This window comes from Bos indicus, chromosome 15 (assembly GCF_029378745.1).
Source record: "Bos indicus isolate NIAB-ARS_2022 breed Sahiwal x Tharparkar chromosome 15, NIAB-ARS_B.indTharparkar_mat_pri_1.0, whole genome shotgun sequence".
NCBI classification, from domain to species: domain Eukaryota; kingdom Metazoa; phylum Chordata; class Mammalia; order Artiodactyla; family Bovidae; genus Bos; species Bos indicus.
This window is the reverse complement of record NC_091774.1, coordinates 67,031,136-67,051,955: the sequence shown is the minus strand read 5'-3', so window position 1 is coordinate 67,051,955 and position 20,820 is coordinate 67,031,136. Positions and strand designations below refer to the sequence as shown.

The following is a 20,820-nucleotide window of genomic DNA, read 5'->3' as shown; positions in this document are numbered from 1 at the left end:
TGTGGTCATCCAGACTGGTCTGCCATCTCAGTTCCTGGCAGGAGTCCTCGAGCTCACCAAAAAGGGACTGGGGAGAGCTGTGCTGCCAGCCGGTCCAGGGCTTCACCTCCTGCCAAGGATGTCTGAGAACGAGGCAGGAGGAAGAGGCCAAACACAGTAAAAAGGAGGACGGAAGGCCGTGAAAGGGCAAAATCTCAGCACTGTGATCCTCTGGAAGGGATACTGGTCCTTGCTTATCCTCACTTCTGCCAAATGAACGCAAATGGTGGAAAACACATCAGAGTAGTAAAATTCTTTAAAAATATGACTGTCCGATTATTTGCTGAAGTTGAGACACCACCCAACAAAACCACTCCTTTATCCTTTATTTCTTTTTACCATTTTTGGAAAATTCCAGTTACATATGAAAACAGAGAGTGTACAGGGAACCCCTGTATTTCCACCACCCAGCTTTAATAATTACCAGTATGATCCAAAAATGGGCAGAAGGCCTATATATCAACATTTCTCCAAAGAAGACAAATGGGTGGCCAATAGGCACTGAAAAGATACTCAACATTACTAACGATCAGATAAATGCAAATCAAAACTACAATGAGGTACCACCTCGCACCAGTCAGAATGGACATCACTAAAAAGTCTACAAATAACAAAGGCTGGAGAGGGTGTGGAGAAAAGGGTACCCTCCTACATTGTTGGCGGGAATGTAAGTTGGTACAATCACTGCAGAAAACTGAGCAAGTTGCTCAGAAAACTAAAAATAAAATGACAGTATGATTCAGCAATCTCACTCCTAGGCAGACATCCAGACAAAACTACAATCCAAAAAGCTACATGCGCCCTATGTTCACAGCGGCAGTATTCACGACAGTCAAGACACGGAGACCACGTACGTGCCCACTGACAGAGGAATGGGCAGAGAAGATGCGGTGCACATACACGGTGGAATACTACTCAGCCATAAAAAGGACGGAACAATGCCATCTGCAGCAACATGGATGCAACTAGAGATCATCATACAGAGGGAGAGAAGGCCAAAAGGAGACAGGTAAATGTCATCTGATGCCTCTTACAGGCGGAATCTAGGATATGACACGGATGAACCTAAGAAACAGAAACACAATCAGGGACAAAAAAGCAGACTGATGGTCGCTGGAGTCAGGGTGGAGGGCGGGAAGCTGGAGGAGAGACGGAGCAGGAGATTGGGGTTAGCAGATGGGGACTCTCATGTATGGAATGAATAAGCTGGAAGGTCTTACTGTATAGCAGAGAGACCTATATTCAATATTATACAATAAACCATAAGGAAAAAGAATATTTTAAAAAAGTATATCTATATATAATGAATCACTTCTGCTATACAGCAGTAATTAACAAAACAATGTAAATCAACTATACTTCAATTTAAAAAAAAGAAAGAAGAAAATTTATTTTCCACTGTCTAAGCAATAAACCCATAATTAAAATGAAAGAAAAATGTACCAATATGCTGACAATTCTGTTTCAGTCCCAGCTCGCCCATCATTACCTCCCCCACCCCCTCCCAGAGGAAAGACTTGAAACATATCCCAGACACCATGTAATTTTACTTTCATATGCTCTGGGATATAGTTATCAAAGATAAAGACTATTTTAAAAAGTAAGAATGTCACCCTCAAACTAAAAAAGTTAACAATAACTCCTTAATATCACTAGATACACAACCACAATTCGGGATTTCCCAACTATCTCAAGTTTTTTAAAACAGTGGTTTGTTTGAATCAGAGTTGAAACAAGATCCATATGTTACATTTGGTTGGTTTGTCTCTTCGTCTCTTTGAATCTGTAGGTTCCCCCTTCCTGTATTATTTTTTCTTAGAATTTATTTGTGGATGTAATTGAGTGATGGAGAATGTCCCACATTCCGAATCTGGCGATTTGTCTACCCATGGGGCCACTAATGTGTATGTTCCTCTGTCCCTGAATTTTTGTAAACTAGTGGTTAGTATTAAGAACTGCATGTTTGGGGACTTCCCTGGTGGTCAGTGGTTAAGACTCTTGCTTCCAATGCAGGGGCATAGGTTCAATCCCTGGTCAGGGAACTAGCACCTCGCATGCTGTACACATGACCAAAAAGAAAAAAATTAAAAAAAATAAAGAGAAAGAATTGCATGTTCGTGTTCCCCCTAAATTCATATGTGGAAACCCTAACCCCTAAATAAATGGAATTAGGAGGTGGAGTCTTTGGGAGGTGCTGAGGGTTACATGAGGTCAGAGGGTGATGTTCTCATGATGGGATAAGCACCCTTACAAGATGAGGAGGAAATTTCTCGCTCGGAGTGCACAGAAAGCCATGTGAGGTTACAGCCAGAAAGAGGGGCCACACCACCAACCCAGCCATGCTGGTACTCAGATCCTGGACTTCCAGATCCATGAGAAATAAGCTTCTATCATGTATGCCACTCAGTGTATGGCATTCTATTATAGCAGCCTGAACTGACTGAGCCAGTTAGAGCCTCAATCAGATTCAGGTAGGATGCGTGGAGACAGAAACACCATAGAGTGGTGCTGGGGGTGCCTCTAGGGTCATCTCAGAAGGCCAGTGTCTGGTGGTCTCTTTTCTTGAACGCTAAGACTGTCTTCTGGGCGTTCCCACATCCAAATCAGGCAGAGCAACCACATGGCACCCTGGCTGTGCCACTGAATGCAGCTGAAGAAAACCTGGACAGAACACTTGCAGCGGCAACTTTTAGATTCTGAAAAGTAAACTGGAGCAGACCAATTTGGGGGAAGAAGATCAAGATTTGAACTAGCACTGAAAGGGTGCAAAGTCTACTTTCTTTTACTCCTCTCAGACTCCCAAGAAATGGACAAATATCAGAGAGATCACAGAGAGTGAAGAACCTAGGAAAGCGACTCCATAACGTTTTTGAATTCCGAAGTGGATTCCCAAGCTGGACATGCATGGATCTTGTCCTAATTAGCACACCAGACTGTGATAACAGGCCACTGCCCAGCTTCCACACCACTGCCCAGCTCCCAGACTGAGCACTGGAAGGTGCAGACACAGGACAGGTCCAAGCAGCCACTGCAAAAACTGTCTGAGAACAACTGCAACCACAGCCCATAGAGGGCTGCCAGGAACTTGAGGCCTGACCAACAGGGTCATTTGTCCACTAAAACAAAAACATAAGCCTTCTCCATGGGGTCTAAACAAAACCCAAAGTGTCATACATAATGACCAAAATAGCCAGAATATAATCCAGTTTTTTACTTGGCATATGAAAAGACAGGAAAATCTCAACCCTCATGAGAAAAGATAATCAACAGACATTAACACCAAAATAAGGCAGATGTTAGAAATTTGTGACACAGACTTTAAAGCAGCTATTATACAAATATTCTAACAAGTAATCATGAACACTCGCAAAACAAATGGAAAATAAAAAGTCTCAGCAAAGAAACACAAGATATAAAGAAGAACCAAAAGAAAATTGTAGAACTGAGAAAATACAGTAACCAATGATGAAATGTAAGTTGGTACCGCCACTATTTCAAACTGCGGTGCTGGAGAAGGCTCTTAAGAATCCCTTGGACTGCAAGGAGATGAAACCAGTCAATCCTAAAGGAAATCAACCCTGAATATTCATTGGAAGGACTGATGATGAAGCTCCAATACATTGGCCACCAGATGCAAAGAGTGACTCATTGGAAAAGACTCTGATGCTGGGAAAGACAGAAGGCCAAACGAGAAGAGGGTGGCAGAGGATGAGATGGTTAGCTGGCATCACTGACTCAGTAGACATGAATTTGAGCAAACTCTGGGAGATAGTGGAGGACTGAGGAGCCTGGTGTGCTTAGCGACTTAGCGACTGAACAACCATCACTATGGAGGTTCCTCATAAAACTAAAAATAGAATTACCATGTGTGTGCTGTCTTTCAGTCATGTCCAACTCCTTCTGACCCCACAGACTGTAGCCCTCTAGGCTCCTCTATCCATGGAATTCTCCAGGCAAGAATTGGGAGTGGGTTGCCAGGCTCTCCTCCAGGGGATCTTCCTGACCTAGGAATTGAACCTGGGTCTCCCACCCTGCAAACAGATTCTGTACCACGGAGCCACCAGGGAAGCCCAGAATTACCATACAATCCATCAATCCCACTCCTGGGCACATATCCAGTATAAATCAAAAATATACATGCACCCTATGTTCACAGCAGCACGATTTGCAACAGCCAGGACATGGAAACCACCTAAATGTCCACCAACAGAGGAATGGGTGGAGGAGATGTGGTGCACGCATACAATGGAGTATTGTTCAGCCATAAAAAGGATAGAATAATGCCATCTTCAGCAACATGGATGGATCCGGAAATTATCATACTAAGTGAAGTAAATCAGAAAGATACCACAAGGTATCTCTTACATGTGGAATTTCAAATAGGCCACAAATGAACCTATCTATGAAACAAAAACAGGCTCACAGGCCTAGAGAACAACGGGAGGGTTGGGGGAAGGATGGAGTGGGAGGTTGGGATTAGCAGATGTAAGCTATTACGTGGCGTATGGATAAACAACAACATCCTATTTGTATAGTACAGGAACTATATTCAGTATCCTATGATAAACCATGATGGAAACATTTATTGTAAAAAAGAATGTACTAATACATATGTATAACTGAATCACTTTGCTATACAGCAGGTATTAACATAACATTGTAAATAAACTACATTTCAATTAAAAAAGACAAAAAAAATACAGTAACCGAAATTAAAAAAGTACCCTGTTGTAGGGGCTTTAAAGCAGACTGGGGATGACAGAGAAAAAAGGAAAGCTGACAAACTTTAGCTGAAGAGTAGAGTAGTAGAATCTATCCAATCTGGACAATGAAAAGAAAAACGATTGATTAAAAAATGAACAGAGCTTCAGGGACCTAAAATTGTTAGCAGAATCCCATTAAAAAAAAAAAGAAAGAGGGCTACAAATCAACTACAATTCAATTAAAGAGAGAGAAAGAATAGCTTAAAATGTACTAAGTATGGCAATAGACAAGATCCTACAGATTCAGAGAGACCCCTAACAGGATAAACTCAAAGAAATCCACATACCCAGATATATCATCATCTAACTGCTGAAAACTAAAGACCAAAAAAATCTTCAAAGCAGCTAGAGGGAAACAGTCTGTTCTCTAGAGGAAAACAATTTAAAATAACTGCAACTTTCTCACGGGAAATGAGAGAAGCCAGAGGAAGTGGCACAACATTTTAAAAGGGCTGTAGAGGAAGGAACTGTCACCCCAGAATTCTCTATGCAGTAAAAAATATCCTTCAGGAAAGCAGGTAAAATAAAGACATTCGCAGATGAAGGAAAACTAAGAGCATTTGTTGCCAGCAATACTGCCTTAAAAGAATTGCTAAAGGAAGTTCTTCAGACAGAAGGAAAATGATATGAGAAAAAAACTTGGAACAACACGAATCAAGGAAGAGCAGTCAAAATGGTAAATATCTGGATAAATATTTATAATAGACGAGTCCTCTCCTCTGGAGTTCTTTAAAATATGCTGGAAAAGTTAAAGCAAGAATTATAACACTGTCTTTTGGGTTTAAGTGTGCTGATGGACTATCTATACAACTATGATATAAAGAGATCCAGAGAGTGATAAGATTTCTACGCTCCTTATCACTCTATGGTTGATTCAAAGCCGTCTGTGAGAAGATTGACAGCTGGTTTCAGAACTTTTCTGCCGGATCCAATCCATTATGAAGCTCCCTATCAATTTTTCATCTAATGGTTTTAGTAGCCACTGAAGATCCATTTCTTCATTAAGGGTTATAAAACAGACATACTCTAATTCTCTCATTCTTCTATTAGCTGATATTCTTCAATTAAAAAAAGAACTTTCCTAAGTCAGCTATTTAATTACTCAGAAACACAATCCATGTACGAAAAGGGAGGATAAAGGCTTGACTCTTTCATGTACCAGTTTTCCAGTAGTGAACTAGAACCACTCTTCTCAAATGACAGATGATGGACATAATTTACTCATTTAGACTATTGAAGACCAATATCCAAACATTTAAATGATACAGGTCTTTAATTACGGCAGAGAGTACACAGGATGGCGCAACCATTTAGAATGTACATACCATAATGCACCACACCTGCTTTAATTGCCATTGGATTACTCTCCAGAATGTATGTATACACAACAGGATATAAAAAGAACCCCCCCCCCCCACCTCCTTAGATGATAAGATTCCTGTGGATGCTAGGAAATTGAGACCAGGCAGATACTCACAAAAGGACGCAGTAAAACATGGGCACAACTTGCTTTATTGAGCTTCACTTTATTACACTTTGAAGATATTGCATTTTTTTTTTTAAACAAACTGAAGATGTGTGGTAACCCTGCACTGAGCACGTCTGTGGCCACCATCTTTGCAACAGCATTTGCTCACTCCGCGTTTCTGTGTCACATTTTGGTAACTTAAACTTTTCTTTTATTATATTTGTTATTGGTGATCGGTGATCAGTGATCTTTGATGTTACTATTAAAATTTTTTTGTTCTGTGTTTTTAAATTAAGGTAGGTATATTGCTTTTTCTTCCCAGACAGAATGCAAATGCACACTTCAGAGGCTACGCATAGAGTAGTCATAACTTTTATATGCACTGGGAAACCAAAAAATTCGTGTGACTCACTTTATTACAACATTTGCTTTATTGCTGTGGTCTGGAATCAAGCCCACTGTATCTCAGAGGTGTGTGTGTATAAAAGAACTATGCCTTTAGCCATTCAAAACCAAAGGCAAAATCCTAATAGACATGCTCTTCCCCTTAATCACTCAGTTTTGCTTTAAGCCACTTTGCATTTTTAAAGTCAATTACTCTGGCTACCCACCACACTCAGCACTTTTCAGATATCATCTCATCTAATCCTCACAACAAACCTGGAAAAAGGCTGTCAGTATCCCCATTTTAGAGAAAAGCCACTGTGCAAGCAGATTATGTAAGATGCCTGACTCATGCTTCCCCAGGGCAGAACACAAATCTGAGGCCAGACCCCAGCTCCAAAGTCATTCTGCTCAGCCAGGCCCCTGACCCTGTTAATGACACGCACCCTCCTGGCTAAGGTGGGTTTCAGCCACTTCACTACCATTCGACAATCTAGCAGCTCTGCCACAGCTCTGCCACTTGAGACTCAGAAGATGAAATAAGGCCACAGAAGGCACATGGGAGAGTTTTAAACTCTGTGGCCCTCTTGGGAGGGTACAGCAATGATTGTTCCCCAGAAAGACATAAAGAACACAGGAGACAGTCACTCTCCTCTTTGAAGACTTAAAATAGAAGCAACAGGGTAAGAGAAAATCAGTTTATCAAAACAATCACTAAAGTCATTAAAACTTTTGTTTTTAAAAAAATTAATAACATGAGAAAATGGTCACAATAAAGAGGACATCTCAATTAAGCATATTAGAGAAGATAGATAGAAACATAGATGGAGTGGGGGACGACTATCACAAAATAGCCCACATATTAACAGGGCTTTTTCCTAGGCAGTTTTGCTTTCTTCTTTATACTTTTCTATATTTTGCAACTTTTTTTTGCTGACAGAATGAGACTGTATTGGGAAGGAGTGCCTGGGTGGAGAGCAGGAGGGTGAGGGAACCCAGTATATTCTGCAACTTTTGCAATAATTGGAAGCAAAAAAAGGTTATTAAAATATTTAAGTGCAGAAAGTAAACATGTGGACCCGTCCACAGCCAACTACTACCTAAATATTTCAGGGGAAAGGTAAGAGAATAAATTGAGCTGTGACCAGAGGAACCAGCAGCAGGAACAAAGCAAACTGCTGTCTGAAAGGCGGGGAAGGTACACTTGACACTCACTGAAGCTGCTGAGTGTGAATCTGGACATAGAGGCGCTGACCAGGAAGGGACTGCATGTACGCAGACCAACGAGTAGTGAGGTGAGCTCCAACATCAAGACTGCCAAGAGGCAGGCAGGGGAGAGAGAACAAGAGGAAGTATGCGTGTGTGTCTGTCTCCTGATGCCATGGAATATTAGACAGCAGGTAAAAAGAATCGGGGGTGGTCACAAGTCAAGGAAAATGCTAGCTTTCTACTGTTTGGATATTTTTCCGAGAGCATATTCTTTTTCTAAATTGAGGTATAGTTGATTTACAATGTTGTATTAGTTTCTGGTGTACAGCAAAGTGATTCATACACACATATATACATACACATATGTTCTTTTTCATATTCTTTTCCATTATGGTTTATTACAAAATATTGGATATAGTTCCCTTTGCTATACAGTAAGATCTTGTTATTTATCTATTTTATATAGAGTACTTTGTATCTGCTAATCCCAAACTCCTAATTTATCCCTCTCCCACCCTCTTTCCCCTTTGGTAACCATGTCTGTTTTCTGTGAGTGTTTTGTAAACAAATCCATTCATGTCATATCTTAGATGCCACATATAGCTGACCCTGCATGGTATTTGTCTTTCTCTTTCTGACTGATTTCACTTAGTATGATAATCTCTCATATGATATCACTCATACGATAATATGAGTCCACCCACATTTGCTACAGATGACATTATTTCATGCTTTTCTATTGCAGGGTAATGTTCCATTGTGTAGATATACCACATCTTCTTTATCCGTTCATCTTTGGGTGGACACGTAACTGCTTCCCTGTTGTGACTGCTGCTATGAACACTGAGATGCATGTATCTTTTCAAATTAGAGTACTCTCCAGATATATGCCTAGGAGCGGGACTGCTGGATCATACAGCAACTTGCAAAAGCATGTTCTTACAGTGGAGAAGGAAATGGCAACACACTCCAGTATTCTTGCCTGGAGAATCCCATGGACAGAGGAGCCTGGTGGGCTACAGTCCATGGGGTCACAAGAGTCAGACACGACTTAACAACTAAAGGAGAAGAGATTCTTATAGTGTGTATATTATTAATATACACACATCTTTTTTTAAAAAAGAATTCAAAGTGAGAAGGAAAGCAAGCACCTAAACATGGGTGATGAGTGGGAGAGTCAATCAGATGAGGGTCTGAATGGGCCTAGAATTGGCTCTGCTCCTGATAAGCTGTGTGACTCCGGATGTATCCACTGACCCCTCTGTGCTTCACATTCTTATCTGTGGATGGCGACCACATGCTCACGTTCTCAGAGCAATCGTCAGAACTGAAAACAAGCTATGCTCCAGGTCCAGTGCACGTAGCAGAGACCCTGATAAATGGTAGCTGGGCCTCTGCACATACACACAAGGAAGAATGGTAACGAGTTGATTCCAGATAACAACAGAAAAGGCCCTAGGCTGTGGTATTAGAAGCCGCCAGGATGCAGGGCCCCCAGCACTTACTGCAGTTCTCTTCGTCGCTGCCGTCTGGACAGTCCTCAAACCCGTTACACCGGAAGCGGCCGATGATGCAGTGGACGCCGCTGGCACATGGGAAGAAGGTTGGGCCGCATTTCGACTTAGCCTTGGCTGCAGGAGGACAAACAAGATAAACAAGAGAGATGTCAGAAGGATAAGTTTTCTGAGCACTGCGTACCCAAGCCACTAACTTGGAGGGTGCAACAGGGTCTGTTCACATCTACCTTGAAATCCCCAGAGTTTCTTACCACCAGCAGCCACTTCCAAAACCCAGCCAGAATGGAAACCCCCATGCATCATCCTCCAGGAAGGGGGTGACTCATCCACTGCTGCCAAAGTCCCAAGGAGCCCAGACACAGCCCCTGAACCAGGGAGGTGCAATCAAAATGTGCTGAACGAAGGAATGAACAGGTGAGTAGGTGGATGATAGCTGGAGCTTGCTCTAAGGTGCTAAAGAACCACTCGGAATTCATACCCTGAAATCTCAAAGTAATCGTCTACACTTGCTGAGTGTTTACTAACCAGCCAATGTGCCCAGTGCTTTACATCATCTCATTTAATCCACCCAGCAACCACCCTATAGGCTGGTGAGCACAAAAGTGTAATTAACCTAAGAGTCCCGAGGCTACCACTCTGAGAAAGGTGTGCTTGCAAAGTCGGCCCTTGCTTGGCTCGCATCTGGGAACTTGCATTTCGAGAAGGTTTGCATCATTTTCTCCTGAGCGTGACTCACTGTTCATGCAAACCATTCATGCAAACAGTGCATTTATGCTGAACCCCTGTCTTTCTTCTGGGAGTCTGGGACTTTGATACATGTTGGCAGAGGGTGCCTGCATGAGCAGACCCCAGTAAAAACCCTGGGCACTGAGTCTCTAATGAGCCTCCTGGGGAGAAAACATGTCATATACCATGTCAAACTTGGTGCTGGAGGGATTCAGCGCCTCCTATGTGACTGCCTTGGGAAGGGACTCTGAGAGCCTGGACTTGGTGTCCTCTGACTTCACTCCTTCACCTGTTCCCTTTGTTGGCTTTGCTTTGTCTCCTTTTGCTGTAATAAATCATAGCCGTGAGTATGACTGTGTGCTGAGTTCTCTGATTCCTTCTAGCAAATCATAGAAACTGAACGTGGTCATGGAAGCCCCTAAGATAGGTCGTATCATGTCACAGAAATGCTCTGAAGAGGTGAAGTGACTTGCCCAGGGTTACAAGGCTTGAAAATCTGATGCTGGTGTGAGGCCCCTGGCACTCAGAACCCAGAAGCCATGCTCTCAACCAACTCCGCTGCACTGCCCCTCTGCCAGAGGCTGTCACTTCTCACAACAGAAGCCAGACTCCTGCCCAAAGAAATCCTTCTTCCACTCCGGCTGTACAAACAGTTTTAACAGAAACTGCTGTAACTCAGGCTTGATGGAGTGTCCTGCTAGCCAAACAGCCCTGTGGGGCAATGCGCTTTCCCATTCACAGGGCTGGCTGCTGTGGCTTGTGATTACAAGGTGAGATGGGATGTATTACTGCATCCTGGGTAGCGGGCCCCACCTAGCATCCCTCTTGTCTCCTGTCTAGAGGCAGGACCCATGGTCCTCAGGAAGGAAGGGCCATTTCTTTGGAATAAACAAGCAGTAAATTACCTTCATGTTCCTGCCATCAGTAACATGTCAATTTTGGCAGCAGCTGATACATGATCAACAGGGTTTTAAGGCCTGGGATATATCTAGGACTTAAAAACCCACATGGCTTTGTTTTAGCCTTAAAATATTTTAGAATGGTGAGAGTGTGCTCTTCACAAAGCATGAACTTAGGAGAGTGTCCTGAGTTCAAATTGTGGTTCTATTCTTCATAACCTGGGCAAGCTTCTAAAAATTACTGAGCTTAGTTTCCTCATCAGTATGTAAATCTCACTGGGCTCTAGGAAGGACTCAGTGCAATAGTCTATATAAAATGCTTAGCCCAGAGCATGCCATAGAGTACCTGCTCATTTAATGGTAGAGCTTATGCTATTTATTATCAGCATATTATATTATTATCATCACTAGGCTTACGGGATTTTAAAATTAATCCTTGGGTTGTTAAATTTCTTTTTCTGATAATCAAAGTTTAAGGAGTTCATATCTATGAATTGATATGAAGTGATCTCCAGGATATACTGTTAAGTGAATAAAGCAAAGTGCAAAATAGTATCTCTAGCACTTTATCCACTCCGTATAGCAAAAGAAGGGGATCTAAGAAAACATTCAAGTATTGGCTTATCTGTGCAAAAGAAGTATAGGAAGGATGAATCAGAGACTAAAAAGACTGGATCCCTACAGCAGGTAGGTGGTAAAGGGCTGGAAAGGATGGGGAAATGGAAATGGAATGAGGTAGCCAGAATGAGAAGGCGACACTTCTCTGGGTCTATTTGTATAGCTCTGACTCTTAGAACCATGATAATATTCTATGTACTCAAAAAGTAAACAATTGAAATTGATACGTGTGCTGGGGGAGGAGGAATCAAAATGAAACATAAATAGCAACAACTGAACATAACTATATTATAGATGAATAAGCAACAGACTGAAGGAGATAAGGGAAGAAAAGAACTAGCCTAAGAAAACATTCGGAGAAGGCAATGGCACCCCACTCCAGTACTCTTGCCTGGAAAATCCCATGGACAGAGGAGCCTGGTAGGCTGCAGTCCATGGGGTCGCTAAGAGTCGGGCACGACAGAGCGACTTCACTTTCACTTTTCACTTTCATGCATTGGAGAAGGAAATGGCAACCCACTCCAGTGTTCTTGTCTGGAGAATCCCAGGGACGGGGGAGCCTGGTGGGCTGCCGTCTATGAGGTCGCACAGAGTCAGACATGACTGAAGCGACTTAGCAAGAAAACATTATTTTGCCTGGATTCTATAAGGCTAAAGAAAAAAAGAATTGTTCATAAATACTCTAGTTATATTTGTTTCTCACAGGGGTATGAATCAGCAATTCTGCAACAGCCTTTTGTGTGTACTAGCGTTGAACAAATAGGTAAGTATATTACAGATAACAAGAGCAAGGTTTCTTACTGTCAGAGGAGGAAATTACAAATAAAGCAAGTGAGAAGACTGAAACAAACCCTGAGGCTTTGGACTGGAACTGAAGGCATCACTATGAACTCAAGGTTTGTAACGGTAGACAGGTAGAAAGATACATGTGTGTGTTAATGTACATACATATATTTCCTAGCTCCGTCTGCTAAGAAAGACTAGAAGTAGTACAACCCCTATAGCCATAAGCAAAGGCAGCACCTAGATCTTGGTTTCTAAATACCCGTTATCCAATAATGAGAACCAGGGCTCCTTGAAGAAGTGGTTCATTTCGGGGGGTGGGGGAAACAAGATAAACCTGGAAAGAAAGTAAGTAAGTGTTCAAAATACAATGGAGGCATGTCAAAAGGTCACAGGAGTGAACCTGCAGGAGCTCCCAAAGGCCAAAGTCAGAACAACTTGAGCAACAAAACTAACAGCGGTAGTATTGGATTGCAACCCCAAAATCTGTTGAACCCATAACTACTGAATAAATGTATCAATGAGGGAGAAGAATTCCAGTAAACATAGAAGAGTTGTGGGAAGTAGAAAGTGACCAGTAAGCAGACACCACAGCAATAACTGTCAGAGCTGAGGCCCAGCAACAGACGCTCAAATCAGAGGCTCAGGCAGGCTTGCTCCCATCGCCTTCTCAGCAGGCAGGGAAGAAAGGCTGCCCATGGGCTTTGACATCTCGCCTCAGAGCCTGTCTATAAACTCGACACATCACTCCCCTATTCAAAACGTCCATGCCCTCCCAACACTTTAGGAATGCCTACAGCTCCCATCACAGCATCAGGCAGCTCCAAGGAACCCCTCCGATCTGATGCCGAACGTTCGTGCTCCAGCGATGCTGGCCTCCCAGCACCTGTCTGAGGCCCCGTGCAGCCTGCGGCACCCTCTGCTTGGAATGCCTTTCTCTTAAGGGCCAGCAAGCCTCACTCCACTTTACTAAAGCCTCCTTAACCAGTTTCTACAGTGGAAACCTCGATCCCCAGCCTCAGGCATGTTAGCCCTCACTCTGCTTTCTTTTCCTGCGCAGGAGGAACGTCACTGGCTTTGTGCTGGGCTGTTTGATGCACATATACACACACTTGGACACTTTAACTCATCACCTTTTTTTAATTGAATTTCTCTATTGTTTTTCTTGTTATTATTTTTAAAAATATTTATTTTGCTTATTATTTATTTGGCTGTGCTGGGTCTTAGCTGCGGCCCTAGAGATCTTCAGTCCTCGTTGCGGCATGTGAGATCTTTAGTTGCAGCATGTGGGATCTAGTTCCCTAACCAGGGATCAAACCTGAGCCCCCTACATCGGGAGCTTGGAGTCTTAGACCCTGGACCATCAGGGAAGGCCCTCATTCACCACTCTTCAAGGAGTGTGAATGTACAGTGGCTATCATAGGCACCTAATCAATACTCACTGAATATACTAATGATCCTAGAAAAGGAGAGACTGGGCTGGGTAATCACAGCTAGCATTGAGTGAACGCTTAGTTTGGGCTGAGCACTGTGCTCTATGCTTTACAGCGACCGTCCCATTTACTTCTCACAAAACCCATTTTACAGATAAGAAAATTGAGGTCCAGAAATGAAGGTGCCTGACACTGCTGATCAACAGAGTCAAGGCTCAAACTTTAATTATTGATTCATGTATGAATGTGAGAGTTGGACCATAAAGAAAGCTGAGCGCTGAAGAATTGGTGCTTTTGAACTGTGGTGTTGAAGAGGACTCTTTGAGATTCTGTTGGACTGCAAGGAGATCAAACCAGTCAATGCTAAAGGAAATCAACCCTGAATATTCACTGAAAGGACTGATGCTGAAGCTGAAACTCCAATACTTTGGCCCTCTGATGAGAAGAACTGACTCACTGGAAAACATGATGCTGGGAAAGACTGAAGGCAGGAGGAGAAGGGGACAACAGAGGATGAGATGGCTGGATGGCATCACTGACTCGATGGACATGAGCTTGAGCAAGCTCCAGGTGTTGGTGATGGACAGGGACCTAGGGTGCTGTAGTCCATGCGATCACAAAGAGTCAGATACTAATGAGCAACTGAATTGAACTGACATCTATTATCCTGCCTCCTTAGATACTTTTAAGGCTCAAGCCAGCTCCAAATGACTAGACAAAGAAAGAGAATGAAAACAACTGTACGTGAATTAGGTACCATTCAATTAACCAGCTCTTTGGCCCTGGCCCTGCACCATCTTCAGGAATCTCTACTGAGACTCCTTGGCTTGTCAGTGATGCTCAGCTACCTTCTCTGTCAGGGAGCAAATCCTGTTATGATTTACATCTGCACCGGCAGATGCTTGCTCAGGCAACCGCAGCACGGATCACCGGCAGCCTGCCGAGTGTCTGGCAGAGGCTCAGAGAGAAGCCCGAAGCTGACAACAGCTCCCTGCTTGCATGGCCCCCAGGGGGGCTCAGAGGAGTCCTGGACAAAGTCTGATCGTCCCCAGCTCACCCCCATTTCCATGAAGGGAAGATTTCAGCAAGACTCTCAGCAGACCCTGGCGGAAGCCAGAAGACTCTCTGTGCCTAAAACCGCCTGACAGAGGCCGGCCGGGTGACTCCATCCTACTGAACACTTGAATCCGCCGCGCTTCAGGGGCCTGCGCCGTGAACTCTCCAAAGCAGCAGCTTTCACCAGCAGCAAGACAGGGCTGGGGGCTCCCTAGGGGGCTGGGTTATTTCCTGATCTGAGCCCTCCCCTTCCTTTTAGAGCCTGACTGTCACAGCTCTGGACTTCACGGATCAGTAAAATATAACATTTTAACAAAAAAAACTAGGTGGAAGTGGATGAAGGAATAACAAAATTGTCAACTTTTTTTTTTTAACCAGAAAGGACATAAATCTGCAATAACCTCTACTCACCATCACCCTAAAGGAAAAGCTACATTAGCATCCAAAATGCAAGAAGGCCATAGCACTTGGACCAGTATTTGGAGCTCATGTCAGAACGAGAGAGGGGAACCAAGAGACACCCGGTGTCATCAGGTTGTGACCCTCTCAGAGCGAAGACTCCCATCTTCCTATGGGTAACATCTGGGGCCCAGCAAAGAGTCACAGAGCTTCACTGGTCAGGGAACTGGATCCCACGTGCGGAAACTCAGAGTCTGCACGATGCAGCTGAAGATCCTGTGCTGCAGCAGGACCCGGTACACCCAAGTAAATAAATAATTCTTTTTAAAAAAGCTATGAGCTCATATTCAAACAGCAGTCATTTTCACCAAAAAACCCCCCAAAAACCAAGCTCATTAAGAATTCTTAAACTCTTAACCAGGTCTATCCATTTTTTAAGGATTTACACTTTACCTGAGCATAATACAAAACATAGTTCAAGGGGCCAACATTTTTTTAACTGCTCTCTCTTAGTAAAAAAGGTTGGCTTAAAGCTCAAGATTCAGAAAACTAAGATCATGGCATCTGGTCCCATCACTTCATGGCAAATAGGTGGGGAAACAGTGGAAACAGTGTCAGACTTTATTTTGGGGGGCTCTAAAATCACGGCAGATGGTGATTGCAGCCATGAAATTAAAAGACGCTTACTCCTTGGAAGGAAAGTTATGACCAACCTAAATGGCATATTAAAAAGCAAAGACATTACTTTGCCAAGAAAGGTCCGTCTAGTCAAGGCTATGGTTTTTCCAGTAGTCATGTATGGATGTGAGAGTTGGACTGTGAAGAAAGCTGAGCACTGAAGAATTGATGCTTTTGAACTGTGGTGTTGGAGAAGACTTTGAGAGTCCCTTGGATTGCAAGGAGATCCAACCAGTCCATTCTAAAGGAGATCAGTCCTGGGTGTTCTTTGGAAGGAACGATGCTAAAGCTGAAACTCCAGTACTTTGGGTCGCCTCATGCGAAGAGTTGACTCGTTTGAAAAGACCCTGATGCTGGGAGGGATTGGGGGCAGGAGGAGAAGGGGACAACAGAGGATGAGATGGCTGGATGGCATCACTGACTCGATGGATGCGAGTTTGAGTGAACTCCGGGAGTTGGCGTTGGACAGGGAGGCCTGGCGTGCTGCAGTTCATGGGGTCACAAAGAGTCAGACACGACTGAGCGACTGGACTGAACTGAACTGAACTTGGCAAAGAACAAAATGTTTCTGAGCATCCTACTATCTGTCAGGCCCTGAGTCAGTTGTGTGGAGATTCAACAGAGCTCTCTAACTGATGGGATTAGCAGGCTGGTCAATGAGCCTCTGCATGCAGTGCCGTGAGTGCTCTGATGGGGGAGCTAGAGGACACCTAATCTCAAATTGGGGAACAAGCTGATGTCAGAAAAGCCTTCTCAAAGGACAGTCAGCCTCAGCGGAGACACACAGCCCAGGCGCAAACCGATGTGAGGCTCAGGCAGTTAAGGTCTTAGTTATGCATTCCAGTAATAGTAATTCACCAACTATGTCATTCCTCAAAGAACGAGGATACACAGGTGATAGCTATGCCATGGATGAGCCTTCAGTGTTGGGGGACTGTGGAGAGAAGGCTGTTCCAAGTGGAGGGAACTGCATATGCAAAGGGCGGGAGTCAGGAACAGTGTTGTTAATTACTCACTAAGTCGTGTCCAACTCTTGTGACCCCATGAACTGTAGCCGCCAGGCTCCTCTGTCCATGGGATTCCCCAGGCAAGAATACTGGAGTGGGTTGCCATTCCCTTCTCCAGGGGATTCTCCTGACCCAGGGATCGAACCCAAGTCTTCTTCAATGGCAGGCAGATTTTTTACCACTGAGGCACCTGGGAAGCTCAAGAACAGTGTAGGAACAGAAGAAATGAAAGGTGGTCAAAATGAACTCGCTTCTCACATCAGTAAAAGTACCCAGTACTGTTTCTTTAATTTAAAAAATTTTAAACCCTATTTCTCATAAGGAATGTGCTATGAGATAGGTGCCATTCCACTCACATGAAAGCTGTGGGAATTATAAATCGTACAGTAAAGTATAAATTAGAAAAGAAATCAAATTATAAAATTCACACAGTTTGAGTCATTACACACACTCCATAGCCCCCAAAGTAAATACCCACATGTGTCCACCACTAGCTAAAAACTTTACAGAAAGTAATGGGTCTGCAGTTGTTGCTATATTCAGTCCCCTGGTTCATTCTATAAAAAGTCAAACTGTTCCTTTTAAAAGTCAAAAATGACTTCGTGGCTGGGGGGTGAGAAAGCAAAAACAGCCTCATAAAAATAACAGACTTTTAAAAAGCAATATATTGTTGGATTCTCTAAGAAGTCTGGGAGGGAGAGAAACAGGCCTTTTATTGTAGTCCAAATGCACATGACCAGCAGCCCAGCAAGCCAAACCCAGGCCTGGGAATCCAAACCTCTGCAGATTCATTATTGCTCGAGCAAAATGCCCTTTGCTTGTTCCAGCAGTTCAGCTCCACATGACTACTCGGGTGGACTCCACTGTTTTATTGATCAGATATCGCAATGTGTTATTTCTTAAAATGCCATCTTGGCTGTTTCAGAGATACACACTAGGAAGCAGAGAGAGCAAAAGACCACACGCTAACTGGACCACGAATATAGAAAGAGGGCATGTAGTTGAAATAGCTTTGCAAGAAAATTCAAATAGAAAATTCTTTCTAAACGTCTCTTTTTTATTGGAGTGTAATTGCTTTACAATGCTGTATTAGTTTCTGCTGTACAACAAAGTGAATCAGCTATATGTATACATATATCCCCTCTCTACTGAGTCTTCCCCTCCCCCTCCCCACCCCTCTAGGTCATCACAGAGCACCAAGCTGAGCTCCCTGTGCTATATAGCTATTTCCCAATGTCTGTCTATTTTACACGTGGTAGTATAGAGATAAACATTTCCTCTTTTATAATAAGAATAGGAGGTATATAACCTTGGGGATATCCGGGTATGACCTAAATCAAATCCCTTATGATTACACAGTGGAAGTGACAAATAGATTCAAGGGATTAGATCTGATAGACAGAGTGGCTAAAGAACTATGGACAGAGGTTCGTAACATTGCACAGCAGGTAGTGATCAAAACCATTCCCAAGAAAAAGAAATGCAAAAAGGTTATCTGAGGAGGCCTTACAAATAGCTGAGAAAACAAGAGAAGCAAAAGGCAAAGGAGAAAAGGAAAGATATGCCCATCTTTCCAAAGAATAGCAAGGAGAGAAAAGAAAGCCTTCCTCAGTCAACAATGCAAAGAAATAAGGGAAAACAACAGAATGGGAAATACTAGAGATCTCTTCAAGAAAATTAGCAATACCAAGGGAACATTTCATGCAAAGATGGGCACAATAAAGGACAGAAACAGTATAGCCCTAACAGAAGCAGAAGATATTAAGAAGAGGTGGCAAGAATACACAGAACTATATAAAATGATCTTAATGACCCAGGTAACCACAATGGTGTTATCACTCACCTAGAGCCAGACATCCTGGAGTGTGAAGTCAAGTGGGCCTTAGGAAGCATCACTACCAACAAAGCTAATGGAGGTGATGGAATTCCAGCTGAGCTATTTCAAATCCTAAAAGATGATGCTGTGAGAGAGCTGCACTCAATATGCCAGCAAATTTGGAAAATTCAGCAGTGGCCACTGGACTGGAAAAGGTCAGCTTTCATTCCAGTCTCAAAGAAGGGTAATGCCAAAGAATGTTCAAACTACTGCACAATTGCTCTCATTTCACATCCTAGCAAAATAATGCTCAAAATTCTCCAAGCCAGGCTTCAAGAGTACATGAACTGAGAACTCCCAGATCTTCAAGCTGGATTTAGAAAGGAACTAGAGATCAAACTGCCAAAGGCCGCTGAATCATAGAAAAAGCAAGAGAATTCCAGAAGAACATCTACTTCTGCTTCTCTGAGTACACTAAAACCTTTGACTGTGTAGATGACAACAAATTGTGGAAAATTCTTAAAGAGGTGGGAATAGTAGACCACCTTTCCTGTCTCCGGAGAAACCTATATGCAGGTCAAGAAGCAACAGTTAGAACTGGACATGGGACAACAGACTGGTTCAAAAGTGGGAAAGGAGTACGTCAAGGCTGTATATTGTCACCCTGTTTATTTAACTTATATGCAGATTACATCATGAGAGATGCTGGGCTGGATGAAGCACAAGCTGGAATCAAGATTGCCGGGAGAAATATCAATAACCTCAGATATGCAGATGATACCACCCTTATGGCAGAAAGCAAAGAGGAACTAAAGAGCCTCTTGATGAAAGTGAAAGAGGAGAGTGAAAAAGCTGGCTTAAAACTCAACATTCAAAAAATGAAGGTCATGGCATCCAGTGCCATCACTTCATGGGAAATAGATGGGGAAACAATGGAAACAGTGACAGTATTCTCTTGGGCTCCAAAATCACTGCAGATGGTGACTGCAGCCATGAAATTAAAAGACGCTTGCTCCTTGGAAGAAAAACTATGACAAACCTAGCCGGTGTATTAAAAAGCAGAGATATTACTTTGCTGACAAAGGTCCATATAGTCAGATCTATGGCTTTTCCAATAGTTATGTGAGAGTTGGACCACAAAGAAGGTTGAGTGCCGAAGAACTGATGCTTTTGAACTGTGGTGTTGGAGAAGACTCTTGAGAGTTCCTTGGACTGCAAGGAGATCAAACCAGTCAATCCTAAAGGAAATCAACCCTGAATATTCATTGAAAGGACTGATGCTGAAACTAAAGCTCTAATATTGTGGCCACCTGATGCAAAGAGCTGACTCACTGGAAAAGACCCCGATCCTGGGAAAGATTGAAGGCAGGAGGAGAAGGGGACAACAGAGGATGAGATGGTTGGATGGTATCACCAACTCAACGGACATGAGTTTGAGCAAGCTCCGGGAGTTGGTGAAGGACAGGGAAGCCTAGCGTGCTGCAGTCCATGGGATTGCAAAGAGTCAGACACGACTGAATGACTGAACAACAACAAAAGAGGTCAGAAGGGCTTAGGGTAGAGGACGTCTGAGTTTCTCTCCCAATTCTGCCACATGACAGCTGAGACCATGGATTTACTTATCGTCCACCAGTCTCAGAACCCCACCAGTAAAGGGGGCATTAAGACAGCACAGGTTTCAGTGTGAGATTCTGCCATGTAGAGAATACAGTCCAATGCAATATCTAGTGGGGATCTGATAATACTCTCCCTTCCCTAACATGGTTCATGGTTCTACAAACTGCTTTCTTCACACATATGGATGGTCCTGAGAAAAGTCAAATGGAAACCATAGTAATAATTATGCCATCTAAGTCCTTGTACATACGCACATGTGTGCTCAGTCATGTCCGACTCTGTGACCCTATGGATTGCAGCCCGCCAGGTCCTCTGTGTATGGGATTCTCCAGGCAAGAATACTGGAGTGGGTAGTCATTTCCTCCTCCAGGGGATGTTCTCGACCCAGGGATCAAACTGTGTCTCCTG

At 43.3% G+C, this 20,820-nt stretch overlaps 1 protein-coding gene across 2 annotated transcripts in view; it reads right to left on the bottom strand.

Moving 5' to 3' along the window:
- LDLRAD3 (low density lipoprotein receptor class A domain containing 3) overlaps window positions 1-20,820 on the bottom strand; it is a 274,062-nt gene that overhangs the window by 134,673 nt on the left and 118,569 nt on the right. For both annotated transcript variants that reach the window (XM_019975516.2, XM_070804048.1), the window contains exon 3: window positions 9,369-9,494. In XM_019975516.2, coding sequence (XP_019831075.2) covers window positions 9,369-9,494 — 126 coding nt within the window. The remainder of the gene's footprint in view (window positions 1-9,368; window positions 9,495-20,820) is intronic.